This window comes from Larus michahellis, chromosome Z, assembly GCF_964199755.1.
Source record: "Larus michahellis chromosome Z, bLarMic1.1, whole genome shotgun sequence".
Lineage (NCBI taxonomy): Eukaryota > Metazoa > Chordata > Aves > Charadriiformes > Laridae > Larus > Larus michahellis.
In genome coordinates this window covers 37,567,050-37,584,374 of record NC_133930.1, presented here as the reverse complement: position 1 = coordinate 37,584,374, position 17,325 = coordinate 37,567,050, and the positions used below count along the sequence as shown (strand labels likewise).

The 17,325-nt window shown below is 42.1% G+C and overlaps 1 protein-coding gene across 2 annotated transcripts in view; it reads left to right on the top strand.

Moving 5' to 3' along the window:
* Positions 1–6,783: 6,783 nt before the first annotated feature.
* MLLT3 (MLLT3 super elongation complex subunit) overlaps positions 6,784–17,325 on the top strand; it is a 139,133-nt gene continuing 128,591 nt past the window's right edge. For both annotated transcript variants that reach the window (XM_074570483.1, XM_074570484.1), the window contains exons 1-2: positions 6,784–7,058; positions 7,511–7,691. In XM_074570483.1, the coding sequence (XP_074426584.1) occupies positions 7,047–7,058; positions 7,511–7,691 (193 nt within the window). In that variant the 5' untranslated portion in view covers positions 6,784–7,046. The remainder of the gene's footprint in view (positions 7,059–7,510; positions 7,692–17,325) is intronic.

Sequence of the window (17,325 nt, the reverse complement as noted above, 5' to 3'; positions counted from 1 at the left end):
AAGTTGGGTTAAAACTACTTTCTGAGTCACAGTGACGGTGTAATCATGAGTTTGTTAAAGATAAGGACAACTAAGATCCTGTGGTTGTATGAGTACTTGTCACTGATAAAGAATTCTGCTTTTCACTATGAGTTTCTCACCAAGGTAATGCTAAGCCATTCCAGCTTCTCACTCACTTTCTAGTGATACTGGGAATAAGGAAGGTTTATTTTTGTATATAATATTATATAATAAGGAAGTCTATGACCAAGACATGCTGGTCATCTTATGCATTAAACTCCTGTCTTGGGTAATGGCCAACATATGTAATGGATGCCTTGGCCAGCACAAGAACCTGATGCAGGTGAGCACAATCACGTAATTCCTTTACACTCTCTGGTTGATTTCCAGCGTGGAGATCTCCCATCAGGCCAGGAAGCGAGGGCACTGATTTCAGTGAAGTTACTCCTTAATGGCTCTCGTGCACATGTGATAAGACTCTGTCCTGGCTATGGTTGCAGAAATCCAGAACAGCTCCTCTGAACTTGGTCATTACGTGGGCCTAAACTGAATACAGAATTTGACTGTGTTTCTTTGTCTAACAGGAGTATTTCCTCTAGGGGCTACACCATTGTGAGGAAATAAAAAACTAAATACTTCCTTGCAGGTCTCTCAACAGGACTTTCCACTCTGAACACATTTCCTTATGTGTCGCTAGAGGCCTTTAAACAATTTTTTTTTCCTTCTATACTGTAATTTTGTGTGTAGCCAAGACTCCCTTTTTGCATTTATCTTTTGTCATTGCTGCCTCCCTCTGAGGTGGCTGGTGGTGAGTTATAAACTATTTTATATTGTTTTCTAAAACATGCAGCCATTGCTCTTAAAGACCTTTTCCATTGTCTAGAGGTTTAATATTGTACCAGCTAAAGTGCCTATTTTCTATTTCATTTGTGATTAGAAAGGGACAAGCCAATAAAACCTGAAAACAAGCGTGCACTTGGCCTAGGCTCCTTGGCATTTGTTCGTCCTACATAGCTCACTCAAAAAAATCCAGTCCAGAGAGAGTATTTTGCCATTAGCTCCTGGCAGACAGAGTGCCATTACAAAGCAGCTTATACATATTCCTTGTCATATGTGTAAGATCAGCTATAGGCTCATTTTAAGTTTTGTCGCTGGTTCAGACCAGCATCTTAATATTGTAATCAAAGTATCTGGCTTGGAACAGGAAAGGACTATGATTTTATATATTGTCTGCATAAGGAAATTAAAAGGTTTCAAATACAGAGAAATTCAGACTGACGATATATTTAAAAGCCACTGTGGTTTGCTTTATAGCCAGTAACATTAGCCATTTCAGCTAGTTGCTTCTTTTAAACATTTAAAAACAAGGCCCATGTAAAAGTCAGTCCATGTATTTGGGTCACAAAATTTGAATATCAAAAAGTAAATGTAAAACAGCCATATTTGAAACATGAAGGACAATTCAGTGTGTCCAAGTGACTTGGGAAGCAGCTTCCTTTTTTGTGACACAAGACGTATCTGCCGTGTGTAAAGAAATAATACATAAAGGCAGTAATTCCTTTCAACTGTGTGGGGAATCACCAACAGTATAGCTATGAAACCTGGCTCTTGCTGGGCCAGGTGCGATGCTGCACTGACACAGCTGCGCTGCTTCCAGGGTTACCTGTCCATTGAGCAGAAATGTTGACTCACGCTGTATCTAAGTCAGGGACCTAGGATCTGTGCATCACGCCTCACAGCGTGATGTAGGTACATCTGAGGGTGTCTGAACACAGGGACTGGTCCCTACTGGTAAGCCCACCGCTACATCAGTTATTTCAGCAGACATACAAATGTGCAAGCATTTTTAGCCTTGCAGTAGCTCCTTACATGAACCTTTATGTAGTTAAATACCTTTAAGAATGTGATCCAAATGTCTCTCATTTTCCAGCAGCTGTGTAATTACCCTGTGGTAAACCCTGTTTTAGCAGTAGTGGATAGTACTACTAGAAAGCTGCCTTCACCTTTTTAACTCTGTAGTTCTTTGAGCCAGGGTCTTTGCACTTTCATATGCACATAATTGCATCCATCTGCTGCAATGAGATCACAGAATGTTTATTTTAACTGTTAATCCAAAATGAAGAAAATAGTTGCACCGGTTTGTCATTTAACCAGATCAAGATTGTTCTTTGAACCTGCTCCTGTCCACCGAAGTTTATATTTGGAGTTTGTGAAATTGATAGATATTTTAAATGGCTATAATTTCATCACAACACCTTCAGCTTGAATACAGATGCTATTTTAAATTTATTTTTGGTTTAAAAATCAACATTGCTTCACAACTGACATATATTAAACCACACCCCTTTCTCTTCCAAATTTGAACATGAATCTGCGGTTGTTTGTAAGTAATCATTGCTCAACTGCGTGGTCTCAGTTAAGTAGCTAAATATTAGAGTGAATAAAGTCACACTGACGTGCGGTATAGGAAAACAGCTTGTATTGATTCAGTCCTGTTCTGAGTCAAGAGGGAAATACTTTTGTCCAAATATGTAAGAAATAAAAATCAGCATAGAAAGACCATGCAGCTCTGTTTCTTCCAGGAGTCCCAAGTTAGGGAGATGAATACGGAGTGTGAGTCTGTGCCAGAAAGCTCTCCCATTTAAGGAATTCTGGAAAACAGGATTGTCTCACTGGTATCTGTTGAGAATAAATGAATTTTCTGGTTGATAGCCTTATTCTCAACCATAATACAAGCTAGAACTATCAAAGAAAAAACATCTCCCTTCAGTGGAAGACTTCTTGTTCTCTTCTTTCTTGTTTGTCCTGTGGATAAAAATTAAAAATCCAGCAACCCTCATCATACAGTGTAGCAGAGAATCTTTACTTCTTGGACACCTTCTCTCTTGTTAAACCGGTTCGAGTATCACCAGCTGTATTAGGGCTACTGTTAAAAGCCTAATAGCTCCTCTGTTTGCCTACACTGTTAACAAAACTTCTCTCAATTTCTTTTGAAGTGGCCTGCATATAAAAGCTCTTTTACTCATCTACACTCTAATTCTGGTAAAACAAAAATGCCAAATATACCATAAAGTAACAGGACAACCATTAAAGTGATGATAGTTTTGTGGCTTTCAGGAAAAATACCCAAAGATTCAACAGACACTCTGGTTTCTTGACTTCAGCATAAAGCTAGCAGGAACACAGAGACACATACTTTGGGGAAATAAAAGACGGTTCTTCTTTCACTTGTCTGATTCGTTCTCTTTTGCAGTGCGTACATCTGATGCTGCCAGACCTAAAAGAACCCTTCCGTTCTCAGAAATTAATGTATCAGGAGGAAAGAAAGAAATCAAATCCTATCTTTAGAGCCTTCTGAGAATAGCAGTGCAAATAAATAAACAAACGTATGTAGACGTGTATCTGGTGTAAAAATATGTCACCATGGCTTTTAACTTGCAAGATAGTAATCATCTTTGCAGACCTTTAAAATAGGAAATGCTTCTTCCATCCCTACCATGGATCCTGACAAGTGAATGTACATTCATGATCAGGCCCACTGTGACCTCTCTTCTCTTTAGGTATCACTATGGATCATTTGTGCTGTTACACGAAGAGAGAAATAAATTTAAACAGACAGAAAGGTTGTAATTATATTAAGTAATAATGATTTCCAGAACGAACTTGGGAAGACCAATCCAAATCTTCGCAGAAGAAGACAAGCTGGAAGAAAGTAGACAAGAAATAGAAATATTCCAACTCAGAGAGATGCTTTTATTTTTGCATTTCACTACACTGATGTTCTGCCTTGCTCCTCCTCAGCCAAACTTAACTATAAGGTGACTCATACCTAGAAATTGTCCGTACTGTTTTTTCCATTCCAATTGAGTTGAAAAAAATACTCCTGCAACAGAACATAATTTATTACACAGAAAGATGGGGTCCCCAACTTCTGCCACAGAATAGGAAGCAAATATATTCCTCATGATGTCAAACTATTCTGGAAAACACAAACAGGCAGTCAAGATCTTTGAAGAGTTGTCCAGAAATGTAGAGAGATACTAAAAAAGGATTTACTTTCTAGCTAGCAAGGTGTAATAAAGACAGGAGTTTTTGTATAATAGCATTTTCAACTGCAGTGATTCCAATATACATTTCCTTAAGAAAATAATGCCTGTAGCTGAATATGTCAGGGCAGTGTTCTGTGGTCTTGAAGTTGTGGGAACACAAAGGAAAAAAAGACTCTTGGGGCCAATACTGAGTATGGAAATAATTTCATAGTCCTGTTTCGGTAACAAATGTGTATCACAGAGCATTTTTATGCTTTCTGCGTAATTGCTGTCAGTAAGGTAGTATGTTCAATGCATTGAAAATATCTATGCAACTACATATGTACGAGCTCAAATACACACTGAGGTATATAATTTTAGCTGCCAATGTTTAAAAATCATATCATCTTTATGGACTAAATTAAGGTTCACCTATTACTAATTCAAGCCATTTGTCCTTTTTTTTTTAAAGCAAAATGAAGAATGCAGAAATATGCATTGTAATTGTCATAAAACACACTGTATCTGTCACACTAAGAATAGAGTGGTAGCACTGTTTATATAGCAGAGAAGCACATCTTCCGTTTCTTCATTGTGAATTTTATGCCCAGATTGGCAGTGTAACATGAAGTTGGAATGTGGGTGATGGGGTGGAAGGAAAGAAAGAGGGGTGGTTTGGTAATGATTTAAATAATCATGCCTAGTTACTACTGTAAAATTGCCAGTGCATCAAATTTATTGTTGGAACAAGAATCGAACAGTACTTGCAGGAGTTGTATTACTTGGTAATGAAAGGTCACATATGGTTTGAAATTAAATTTGTGCCAATAATGAAAGGCAAAATACTTTTAGCATATATATAATTGTTATTATTTGGAACATGTTACAGACTCAACTCTGCACTAACGTGGAAGAGTACATTGTAATTAAGCACCCAAAAATTAATGTCTTCTGAATGGCAAAAGCCCTCACTGACTCAAAAATGCATGAGCCTGATTTCCAATGAAACCAAAAGGTTCTAAACAGCTAAATGCTCTTAAAGATCTGTTCTCAGTCCTTACAAGTCTGTTCTCAGTCCTTACAAGTCCCTTAAGTGATCAAACGCTTGAGAAGAGTAGCTCAGACACAGCAGAAATGGAACCTTTCTAGGAGAAATGCTGGGGATCCTCAGCCTGCAGACTGCTCTGTTTGGATGGGCCCTGACACCTGGTAGCAGTCCAACCTTGCTGTCCTTGCTCATGTGCATAATCCTTACCCTGGTAAATAGTGTATCTTTATTTGTCTTGCTGGTATAAAGTTTTAAAGTTACCGGAATCAGCTTTGATGGGTTTATGGACTCAGTGGGAGTTCTTATGCATGCTGACTTGCGGGCTAGCTCAATGCAAGATTGGTAGAACATACGTGAACTACTAGATCTGCACATTGCAATTTTAATACTTGAGGGGTTAACGTTAATAAATTTGAAGTTACATTGCAACTTGTGGAATTTTTACAAATTGTATTCATCCTTTTGAGTTGTTTGTACTGATTTTATTAATTAAGGCTTACAACAGCTGTAAGAAAAATAAGGTACAGGCCAGTAGTTTTGGGAGGAATTATGCTAGAATTTCGATAATGTGCATTTCTCATTCCGAAGTGAAAAGAGGGGAGATAACGAGTCATGGATAGATAGACTTCTGAAGAGGTCAGATGAGGACATTAGCGCAAGGGCTCCGTGCGCCATCTCTTGGTGAAATCTGGAACGCCCAGGGAAGGTGTTTTAATTTCTGTGTGTGTGTATCCTTCTCTTGAACAGGATTGCTATGTTGATTGTAGAACCACTGAGATATAATTGTCATCAGAAAAATTATCAAAAAAAATAATTATCGAACCGTCAAAAATAGTTTTCAGTGTGGCAAAAGTTACTTCGGACAATTTTATGGCTCTCCGAAAGTGCTCATCTGATGAGTGTCAGTACCGTGATTTAGATATTCGCGGAAAATCACTTCCAGCTCCTCACTGTGGCATGAATCAGCGTGTTATCTCATACAGTACGGAAGGGACGTGTTAAATTGTAGCTGTTGTTTTAAAAGAGTATCAGCCCATCAGCGGCAGAAATAGCAGTTCGTGCTACAACTATCATTTAAATAATCCCGAGTGTCTCATTTCCTGCCCGCTGCCCATCATCGCCTGTCATACCTGTGCCATCAGGGCACCCTCTTCGTGTCGTCCTCACTTTGTTTTTGCAAGCGGATTTACTGGGTTTTTTTCAGAAACGTTTGTTTGTGAGGGTGGACGAGGCAGAGGCTGAGGGTCGGGGAGGAAGGTCCTTCTCTTGGCGCACCTTTGCCACAGGGAGCCCTCTTACTCCACTTTGGCCGGGGGTCTCTCACAGGCCGGGGACGGCGGGCGGCCGGTCTCAGCGCGTTGCCGTTTCCCAGCTGTGAGGAGTCACTGACGCCCTCCCCGCCCGGTAACGGCGGACCCCAGACACCGAGGCCCTCGCTGCCGGTTGGGGATTCCTCTCCATCCCGGCGCTGCGGCGGCTGGCGTAAGGCGCAGGGAAAGGAGGGTGCCGGGGGCACTGTGCCTTCCCGTCCCTCACAACCTGTTACTTTAACGGCCGGTGGGGCGGGGCCGGGCGGGGCCGGGCGGAGGGGGCTCGCGGCCGCGCCGCCGCTCGCCATTGGCTGGCTGCGCCCCCCCCCCCCCTCCCCCCGCGCCCCCCTCCGCGCACTGTTATGTCTGTGTCTCGGTGTCAGCCCCGGCCGGCGGCGCGCATGCGCGGCGGGCGCTCGTCCAGCCGGCGGGGCTGGGGCAGAGCGGGGAGGCCGGGGGTGGCCGGCGGGCTCGGTGTGGTGTGAGGGCGGGGAAGAGGAGAAGAAGGGGGGAGGCGGACAGCGGGAGCAGCGAGGCAGAGGATGTCCGCCGACCGACCGCCGTTCCCGTGCGCGCCCGCTGCCTCCTCCATGAATTAGCGTGGGGGCGGGGGACGGGAGGGAGGGAGCGAGCGCCCCGGCGGATCCGGCGCCCCCAGGCATGGCCAGCTCGGTGAGTACCGCCGCTGCTCGCTGCCGGGGCGTTTCTCTTGCCCTGCCTACCCGCCGCTCACGGCGGCGGCACAGAGCGCGCAGGCGGCCGGAGGGAGGGCGGCGGGTGTCGCCTCAGCCGTGTCCCTGCCGCCGCACCGGGGGCACCGGGAAGGGGGAACGGTGCCTCCCCTGACAGCGGTCCCCGGCTGCCCGCGCCCGCCGGGCGGCACCGCGCCTCCCCGCATCCTCCCGCTGGCAGCGGGAGCTCTCTCTCGCCCTTGCCTGCCGGGCCGGTTTTTTGTTGCGGGGTCGCGGCGGTACCTCTCTGGTTTTGTTCCTCTCTCCCGGCGTCCGGTGCCGTTTTGTCCGTGTTCCTCCACCCCTCCTCCGCCTGCGGTGGGGCCGGTTTCCCCCCTCGTCCGCCCGCCCGGCCCCGCTTCCTCGGGCGCTCACCGCCTCTCCCCCCCGCAGTGCGCCGTGCAGGTGAAGCTGGAGCTGGGGCACCGAGCCCAGGTCAGGAAGAAACCCACCATTGAGGGCTTCACCCACGACTGGATGGTGTTTGTCAGAGGGCCCGAGCACAGCAACATCCAGCACTTCGTGGAGAAAGTCGTCTTTCACCTGCATGAGAGCTTTCCGCGGCCGAAAAGAGGTAAGCAGGGCCCGCCGCGGGCTGCCCCGACGGCACCGGGGTCCTGGCCGGTGGGCCGGTAGCGGGTTCCCCCCCCATCGCGAAGCCGAGCGCTGCCCCGCCGGCTCGGAGCGGGCGCAGCTGACGGGGCTGTGCCGGTCCCCGCGGAGAACAAAAGCGGCCGCCGGTGCGGCGGTGGGCTGCCGGTGGCTCTTCTCCCGCCCGCATCGGGGCTGCCCAGGGGTCGGGGGGAGGCTCCTTTCTGCCTCTGTCCTTCTACCGGACTGGCCGCCGTGGGGGTCTCCATTCGCGGCTGCCCACCGTGGCAAGGCCGGGGCTCGGTGTACCGGCTCCTCCCGGCGTCTCGCTTGTCGGTGGCACGGGACTGACCTCTGTGTCGGGATGGTTGTGCACCGGAGGTGGCTGCCCACGTGTGGCTTTGCTTCTGGCTGGTCTTGCTTTCATGTACGAAACGACTGCGTCAGGGATGCCTGGAAACGTGTTCCTGCTCCCAGGCTGGTACTTGGCGTTTTGACTCCCCCAGCACTTTGCTTTCTGCTTCGTTCTCTAGTTCATCGTCAGGGCTTCAGCCTCTCCTGAGTACATGTAAACTTCTGGAAAAGGGTGTGTGTGTGTGTGCGGTGCATCTGTACCCACATAAATTGGGCTGGGAAGAGGTATAAGAAACCTTTTGTTTTCAGATCTGATTCCAGAGCACTTACTGTCCGTATTATTGTAGTTGGATTAGTAGAGGTAACAGTACAAACAGAAGAAGTGAGCAGGTTTATTTATCTATGCAGACACAATGGTTAGTAGTTATCTTTCATTTGATCTGTAATCTTTATTGGCATCTAGAACTCCTGCAGTGCCTTAAAACAATATAATCATAAATCCTGACTGTTCAGAGCTAGGTGCGGAAAAAAATGAATGTTCAGGGAGCAAAAAACATGAAAATTTTCAGTGTTGAGATAAAAAAAGCTTTTTTTTGTGGTAAGATAAAAACATATATTTTGGTTTAGTGTTTCTCAGTTTGAAGATACCAAGCTAAGAATTGCAGTATTTCAGCTGCTGAGATTATCTTCTGAAGTATAAGCTACTAATTCCCTTTTATTATCGTAGAGTTGATAAATTTTTAAATCTACTGTAAACCAGCACAGTACTACACAAACAGTTTTAGGTAGATCATATGCAATACTGCAGTATTTCTGAATTAAATTGCCCACATTGCACTGTAGAGTTTTCCTCCTGTTTTTTTTTTTCTATTTCTTGTACAGAAAAACGTGACTCCAGGTCAGTCTAAATAGTTTGGCAGAGAAACACCTGAGAACAGGTCTGATTAGTCTAAATAGGTGAGATAGCATTATCCATTTTCAGCAAATTAGATGATGTATTGAAATCAGGGGTAGAAAGTACATTTAATACTTTGAAGCTCTGTCTGCATAGGAGGTGTTTGTGACGCGCTTTGCTTTTATTATCTGTCCTTGGTTTATTTACTCCTTGTTGTCTGGCCCCAGGGTACATGACTCTGCAGCGCAAACTTGAGGGTTGCTAGGTGTGATGTGGAGCATGCTATAAGAATATATTTTAGGACTTTTGCAAATGAAAGATGTGTAGTTTGCTGCTGGGAATGCTCTGTGTCTCCAGCTGCTGAGTTTAGTTATGCAGTCATTTAAGCCATTGTTTTAAAGTGTTTATTTTGGGGTTTTATTTGTATGCATCATTTTCATGATGTGGCAACTGCTGGGAAAGATGCCAGCTTATATAGCCCGGGAGGGGACATGTCATACTGTGATGGCACATGACTTGGATTGTAGGAGAACGCCGCAGCCGCTCCCATCCAGCAGAGCGTAAGCTCCGATGGCAAAAGCTCCATTCACTTCTGGGCTTTGCTTAGCCTCCTAAAACTACAGCAATGAGTGGAAAATAGATGCTGAAGAAATTTCAGCCCCCTGAAATCACAGTGGGAAACACAAGCATTGCGCTGCTGTGATCCATGTACGAATTACAGCACGTTTTCTGCTGTACAAAAGTGTTTAAAAGAGTGGTGGTGATGTGTGCCTTGTAAATGGGAGCATTTTGTTTGTCTTTCTAATTTACAAATACAGTTGAAATTTTTGACAAAAATATTCTAGGCTTTTTTTGGCTTTGTGAATCAGTGCTGTTAGTTTGATGTGACCTCAGATAGTCTTCAGGGTGGTATCTTAAGTGTTGCATATCGGGAATGATACAATTGCTTGTAGGGCTAGTCAAACCATTTTCCATCACTTCCTCTGAAGTTATATACTTTACTATTTTAGTATAAGATAACTTACCACTTGGAGATACTTGCTAAGCTCTCAAGCTAATACTAAACCATGGGTTTAGCAAGCTGAAGTAGGTGTACAATATTAATCAAAAGCAAGTACTAGTATAGTGACTGTCCATTATAACGCTTAGCTGTCTGGTAAGTGATCTTTTTGTCTCTGGATTCATGCTGTGAATGGCTGTGCTAACACGTGTGCTTGCTAGGCAAAGTTTTAATTCATTAAGTCCGTCTGCAGAGCTCATGGATCAATTTGAAAATAGTAAATGAACAGGCTATCGTAGGTGTTATTAGCTCATAATGTGTTTCTGTTGCTAGATCACTTTTTATTAGGAGCGTAGTCATTCCAAACGTCAAGGAGGGCAAGGGAGATGCATTATTTTCAGTGCATTTGCTTTGCATGTTTATGAGAATAGCTGGATAAACTCAGTTTGCTGGCTACACCTCTGGTTTTGCTTATCTGTTCTGGCTATGCTAGGGATTTTGAAAATACTAGAGGTCAGTGCAGAGTTTGCAAAGGTGTGCCCAAGTATTTGCTCTACTAATAGTTGTTGCAGAGCAAGCAGGGTCCTGTACCTCGAAGTTGCGTCAGTTTTAAGGTGGAAACACAGCTAGGAATGGTGTTCAGTCAGTGGAGTGCAGAGCAGGTTGTTTGTGTAGATAGGATGGGAAGGTGATGTTGACTAACAGGGAACAGAGTACCAATAAGCTAGAGTGACCTAATAAAATAGTCTCCTTTATCTTATCTTTCACTGTGTTTTGCCTTAAAAACTTGAGCTTGGCAGCGAGTTTATTATTTTCTGTTTGCCTCATTGTGACTGAATGCTTCAGTTTGTCCTTGCATGGTAGAGCATACCGGCATTCGCAGTGACTGGTTCCCTGTACTCTCTCCCATTTAATGGCCTGCTCCTGCTGACTTCATGAGTAGTTTCATGGGGGTGGGTGAGGGGGATGGCTACAGGACTCCTTGTCAGGTTAAAGAAAGTAGACTCGTGCCCACACTAATTTTTGAGCGGCATTTGCAAGACAAAAGCTTGCTGAAATCATCACACAATTACAAATACTGCTGTTTTCAAGTCTCTTACATTTTGTGATGCTGATGTAAATTGGTTGAGAAAACATGGAGAATGGCTAAGATTCTAGCCTTATTTCAAAGCATGTGTTGCTTACCTTTCATTATTCATGTGAAGAAAATAGTGCTGTGTGTAAAAGTCCAGTGTTATAAACCATGTCTGTGGAACAAGGTTTGTCACCAGATTATGGCTAACTTTGATCTGCTGCGATACTGTCTCCCAAAGAGGAGCTGTTGCTCTCGACTGATAATGTGTCTCATTACTACTTTGGATGCAAAGCAATGTAGAAATACTTTCTTCCTCTTATTACCTGATGAATGTTGGTACTTCGGAATAGTAGTCCAGTGTACTATTTGTCTTATGGTATTTCAGTTGGATAAGGAAATGCATCTGTTGTGTTTCGACGACCGTTGATGTTTCAACAAGTACGTGTCAAAAACTACATTGGAACTAGTGTGACCTGAGTGGATAAGTTCCTATAAATCAGTGGTGCATTTTGATAAACTACGTTTTTCTTTCAAAAAAAACCCCTGCACTAATATTTCTGTGCTAATAACTTAGTCAATATGAAAATGACTGTTTGGACTCTCTGGAACGTTGTAGCTTATAAAGAGGGAGGCGCTGCTTTCCTCTGTGGAGCTGAGGGGAACCATGCTTACTGCATCTTGTAGTTCCAGAAGTTTTACAACGATATGGGAAAGTGATAGAAGTGGAGCTGCTTGTTATTCTGCTATAGGATGGACCAAATTGTAAAATTCTTCCAGAAAATTCATGTTTCCAGTATTGGTTGTTTTTGTTAAAGTTGTTAAAGTGCAGAATGAGAATTTAGTGGAACATAACATTTTGAAATAGACTTAGCTACTGTAAAAGGTGCTGATGATTTCTTCCTACTAGACACATTCTTTCTCTTCTCAAACGGAAGCTTTTCCAGTTTTGTTCCCACAACTCAACCAGGCAATTTTTTTGAATGGTCTTCCTTAGGAAAGGTGGAAAACATCCTCTTCTAAATCCACTGTGTTGTAGAAGTCCAGTAAGGAGGAAGAAACTCTAAAAAATGAGTCCCTGTTATTGCTGGTGTGGTTTTTTTATTGTTTGTTTTCTTAGGTAACTTTGTCCCAGAGGCCAGGGTATTTTGGGCCATGGCAAGGGAAGAATCTTTTGGCACAGGAAGCGTGGCGTGAAGGGCAGCGGCGGTATGGGGTGTGCCGTTGCTGGTGGAAGGGGCTGCCCCATAAACCCACACAAACCCATGGACAGACTTCAGTTCTGGCATGTCATGGTGCGTGGTGACACACGCGGTGTGAGCGGCAGCCGGTTCTGTCTCTTCCATCCTCAGTGCTCAGCAGTGTAGTTGCAGAGTGGAAATGGCGTTTAGAGCATCCTTCAGTTTGCCTGTAAGCTCTTCCTGGTAAAACGTTATCTGTAGATAAACCATAATACAGGATGCGTAATTTTATTTACAAAGGGGAAATGCATTTTTGATTTTAAAAAAATAAACCTCATGGCTTTTTGTGCCCTATCCACTAGCTTGAAATAAAAAAAAAATGCCAATCAAATTCTGCTTCTGTGCATTTGGATTAATTGTACAAAACCTGAACGAAGCTGACTGCACCAGTTGCTCAACTTGTGACGGACAGGTCGGTGCAGTTTCAAGATGTGGATAGGCTCATCTGTGGAGACACTTTGGTCTGCTGCTTTAAAGGAATGTTTAATTTAGACAAAATTTTTTACAGTGACAGCTTAATCCTCTTGTGAAAGCACATCTCACACTGTATTTTAAAACAGTCTCTAGTGATCTATATTTTGTCTCTAAAAATGCTTCATGAAGCTCCCTAAAAGTATTTATTGATAATATGCTGTCCAAGAAAGTCAATGAAATGTCTTAGAATGAACTTTGGTTAGGAAAAGTGATGTAGTTTTCCCCTGGTTACTTTGTGATTTTTTTTTTTTAGTTTTTTTTTTTTTAAAATTTGCTTTTCAAATATTTTACTATGTTAGGAGGTACATTAGGGGAAGGGAAAGAGATCCTTGATCCTTGCTTCACTTCCCAGCCCCATTTTATTAATGTGTTGACCACAATGCAAGTGCTGCTGCTTTTAGTAGCTGGAATGTTGTCTTTTAAATTTTGGAGAAAATGACCAACCAATACTATCTCAGTCACTGTTCCTGCTTAATTTTTTTTCTTTTGGTGATATTTTTTAAAATACTAAGTGTAAAATAAATATTAGTCTCTCCCTGCTCCATTTAAAGTCAGTGAGAGACTTAACTCTCTGTTAATTACAGTAAATTGAGTGGCCTGATGATAGGGACCCACACGAAGATTCTTGCCAGATGACCTGACTTTTCCCTTTGTACCAACCAGGGCAGGCAGATGGTAAAGATCAACAAAAAGGCAGCCAGTTTTCTGCTGGATATTTAGCTACACTTGTAAGAATTTAAGTTGATTGTAGGTCTGTTTTGGGTTTTTTCCCCTCTTAAATTTTGCCCAAGCCTAGCCGTCCAGGTATGATAGTCATATGGGAGTTTCTTTTTCCATCAATCTTACAGATAGAGGTTGTATATTGCACATTTTAGGGCAGGTGTTGGTATTTTAGTTGCAAAACAGTTGTGGTATTGGGCATGGTGGGGCATTGGCTCATCAGTGGATTTCAGCTGTGGCCAATGAAACTTCTGATGTCTAGGGAAGAATTTTGTTTGTTTAGTAGGAAAATCTTGAGACTTCATGTTTCTACTACTTTAAGAAGAGGCTGAATAGCTTTGAGAGTATGTACATGTTTTCAAGTGCACTTTTTAATTCATCCCGATGCAAATCAAAAGGGTATCTCACAGCTTTATTTTTTCAAAGAGAATTAGAAGAGTTTGAATATAGGGAAGCTATCGAGTTTCATCTATACATGAGTGCAATCAGTAAATAATTGGTGGATTTGATGGTAAGATGCTACCTGTATAGGAAAACCTGTTTCTAATAAATAATTTCCCCTCCCTGATATGCCTCTAAAAATGATCACATTCCACGTCAATGCTTATGCTTTATTTAGAAGTATACAGTATATGTATAAGGACTTGATTCCTAGATTGGGTGGTATACATCTGTTTTATGAGTATACAACTCTGATGATCCGTTTCCATCAGAAGTGATTTGCTGTCTGAAAAGACTTGCATTGCATTCAACTCGAAGGTAAACGCAGACCGGTATGACAATGGGCTCTCAGGCTTGCTCAAGATACCTAGTGACTGTGCAGTCTGTAGTACCTCAGCGTGACAAGACATGTGAATTAACAAGGCTGCTACATCCTCCAGTGACACAAACTCAGTTTTTAAAGTTTACTTGCACGTTTTTTGGTGTGGTTTAATTGTGTGGTTTGTGTGTTCAATGCGTGCTCTTTTCATTGTCCTGTGTGGGATGTCTAGTTTCGGCTAGATTCCCTCCCCCTGCCAGCATGGGCAAATACTGATTTCTGTCAGAGCTGCCAGTCCGTTTTGATTCTTATTTCTGAACTCTTCAAAGATTAACCTAGGTTATTTTTTTCACATTAAGTTACTTTGAAAAGCGTTTAATTCCTAATACAGTATTTTTAGTTTTAAGAAGCTATGGTTACGTCTTTGTAAAGCTACAGTATTAATACTCTGTGACTGTAAGTCTTCTGGATTTTAGATGGTAGGGAATGAAATGTAGTTTTGGGGCTATTGTACACAAGATTTTTGGGTAGCTGTAGAATAATACTCACTTGAAGTACAGAAAAACAGATTGTTTTGTGTAAGATCAGCTCTATCATTTCTTTAAGTAAGATGAAGGAGAAGATACCTCAAAATGTTTAAATCAGTAGACAGTTAGATTTGTTAGCATTTATTTGAGAAAATGAAAACAGCTGGGTTGTTTGCTGTTTACAGTTGTTACTCTATTTACTTTTGTGCAGTTTTTATCCTTAGAAAAATAGATATGTAAGAAATCTTTAAACCACGTATTTACTGTCACAGGTTAGAGAATCTGAACTTCAGGAACAATTATGTCTGTTAAGATTTTTCAGTGCTGTATTAGTTAGCTGTAAAATCTTGGAAATTAGATTTGTGTTATTTTTTGTAGTACTGTTCAACGTATGAAGTCTGTTCTTGTAACAATGCTGTGCAGTATGGTTAGGGTTGTTTTTTGGTGTGTTGAGTTTGGTGGGTTTTTGATTTAAATTCAGGTTTGTGGGAGAAATGTTGGAGAGGGTTATTCAGTCCTTTGTTCTGGTAGAATCTGTGGAAAAGACTGACAGCTTGATAGTTGCAGCCTGTAAAGCCTGTTGATAATGCTTGCGATAGGTGAGGAACGCACAGATTAATTTCTAAAGGTTTTAGGAATTAAAACTAATTTAAGAATTAAGTCTGTAGGCTGTTGCAGTTTGACTGCATTAATTTTTGTGGGATTCTTATGATGGACACATGCACTCTTAAACCAGCAGAATTTAGTTAATGTGTGATCATTCTGTTTCTTGCCTTCCCGGTAGTGATTGATAGGCATATATGAAAACAAAGGAACAGTCAAATTCTAGCACTTCTGTATATTTGCATGAAAATTACAGTTTCTCATCTTGTCACAAAACACTTCACTTCTAACTGCAAATGTTGTTTGCTTTTTGTGTGACTTGACTTTTTGCTGTGCTTTCTAGTACAGAAAGGGGAGGAGGAACAGACTGGTATTTAAAATATTTGTATGCTTACTTAAATCTCTGTGTGGGCATTTGTTTTGAAATTAATTGTATTATCCTGCCTACTATTAAAGTATACAGCTAAAATACCAATATTGTGTAGAAAATAACTTAAAACACTGTACAGTGCTGTTGTTCAGTACCTGTTAAAAAGTTAAAATTGTTAAATTCTTTCTGGTGTGCCATTTAACTTAAGCAATATTAGCGTGCGAGACTGTTACTGCTAGGCAGTCGGTCATGGGAGAGTTTATCTCATCAGTGTCCTTGTGATGGTGCTCCTTGGCAGAGCATCAATGTTTAACTCTCTGCCTTGCTTGCCAGCTACGAGGGTTTATAATGCTGTTAATCCCATGCCGAGCTCCTATGCTGGCTCTGGCTCCCTTGAGGCGTTCAGGTTTGTTTCTTTGAGCTCCCCGAATGAGCCCAGCTGTGCTGGATGAGTTTGATTTTTAAAATCTGTGGCACGCTATAGTGACAGAGGTCTCAACAGCTGTAACGTCTTGTAAATAATAGATCAAATCTAAATTTTTTTAAGTACAGTTCAGACCTATTCTCAGTGATTGGTGCATTTGAATTGCCTTTTTATGGCTTCAGTAACTTGTCCATAATTCAACATAAAAACATATGCCCATGCAATATGATGTGTGTATTTTTCATATGAAATCTTTCTCATGAGGGTAAATACCAAGATAGGTATTTCTGTTTTCAGATGGTTATGATGGCAGAGATTATAGTGCAAACTGCATTATTACACATAACAAAAAAAAAAAAGGCAGAGCTGAACAATAAATGTGAGGTGGATTGATTTTGTGGATTACTGTTAGGATACTGAGTGGTTTGTGGTAAGTCTGAATTTAGTATTTGTGCTGTTCCGAAGTTCGTACAGAAAAACTCTGCCCAATGCAATGAGACACTAATCATTTTCCTCATTCTAGATGCAAGTAACGTAAACATAACTTATATCTTGAAACAAGGGTTGACAAAGTCTTCTGCACTTGTAGGCTTGTAAGGGAAATCAAGGCCTTTTTTTGTTTACTTAGAGGGAGACGTTATTTTACCTTTCATGTGCTGACTTTAAAGGGCAAATGATTCAGAAAGGAATAATGCTGAGATTCAACTGAGACAGAACTACTTGAAATTGTGAGCTGGAGGCCAGCAACTGTGGCATTTTCCATCATGTGTAGAGGGGGGAAATAGGGCAGGTCCAAAAATGTTTACTGTTACTCACAGCAGCCTTTCTGGTAGCGGAGGACAGAAGTTTTCTTGAGGAATTTTGATAGATAAGTATTAAACAGGGAAGTAGCATTTGAATTGCTCTTGCATCCAGTACCAGGCTTTGTAATTAACAGAAAGAAATATTTGCACCTTTCATCTTACATAATTCAAATTCCAAGTGAATATTTTATTGAAGCATATAGTAAAGCCATTTACTGAAAAGCAGGTGAGAGGTGAATTGAGTTTGAAATCTTGTGTGCTCTGTGAATGTGGAGATGCACAGGTCTGGCATAATATTTAAGGGCAGGTTTTTTAACCAGGATACTGCCTGATTTTTTTTAATGGTGTTTCTTGTTTCTTTTGTTGTTTTTTTT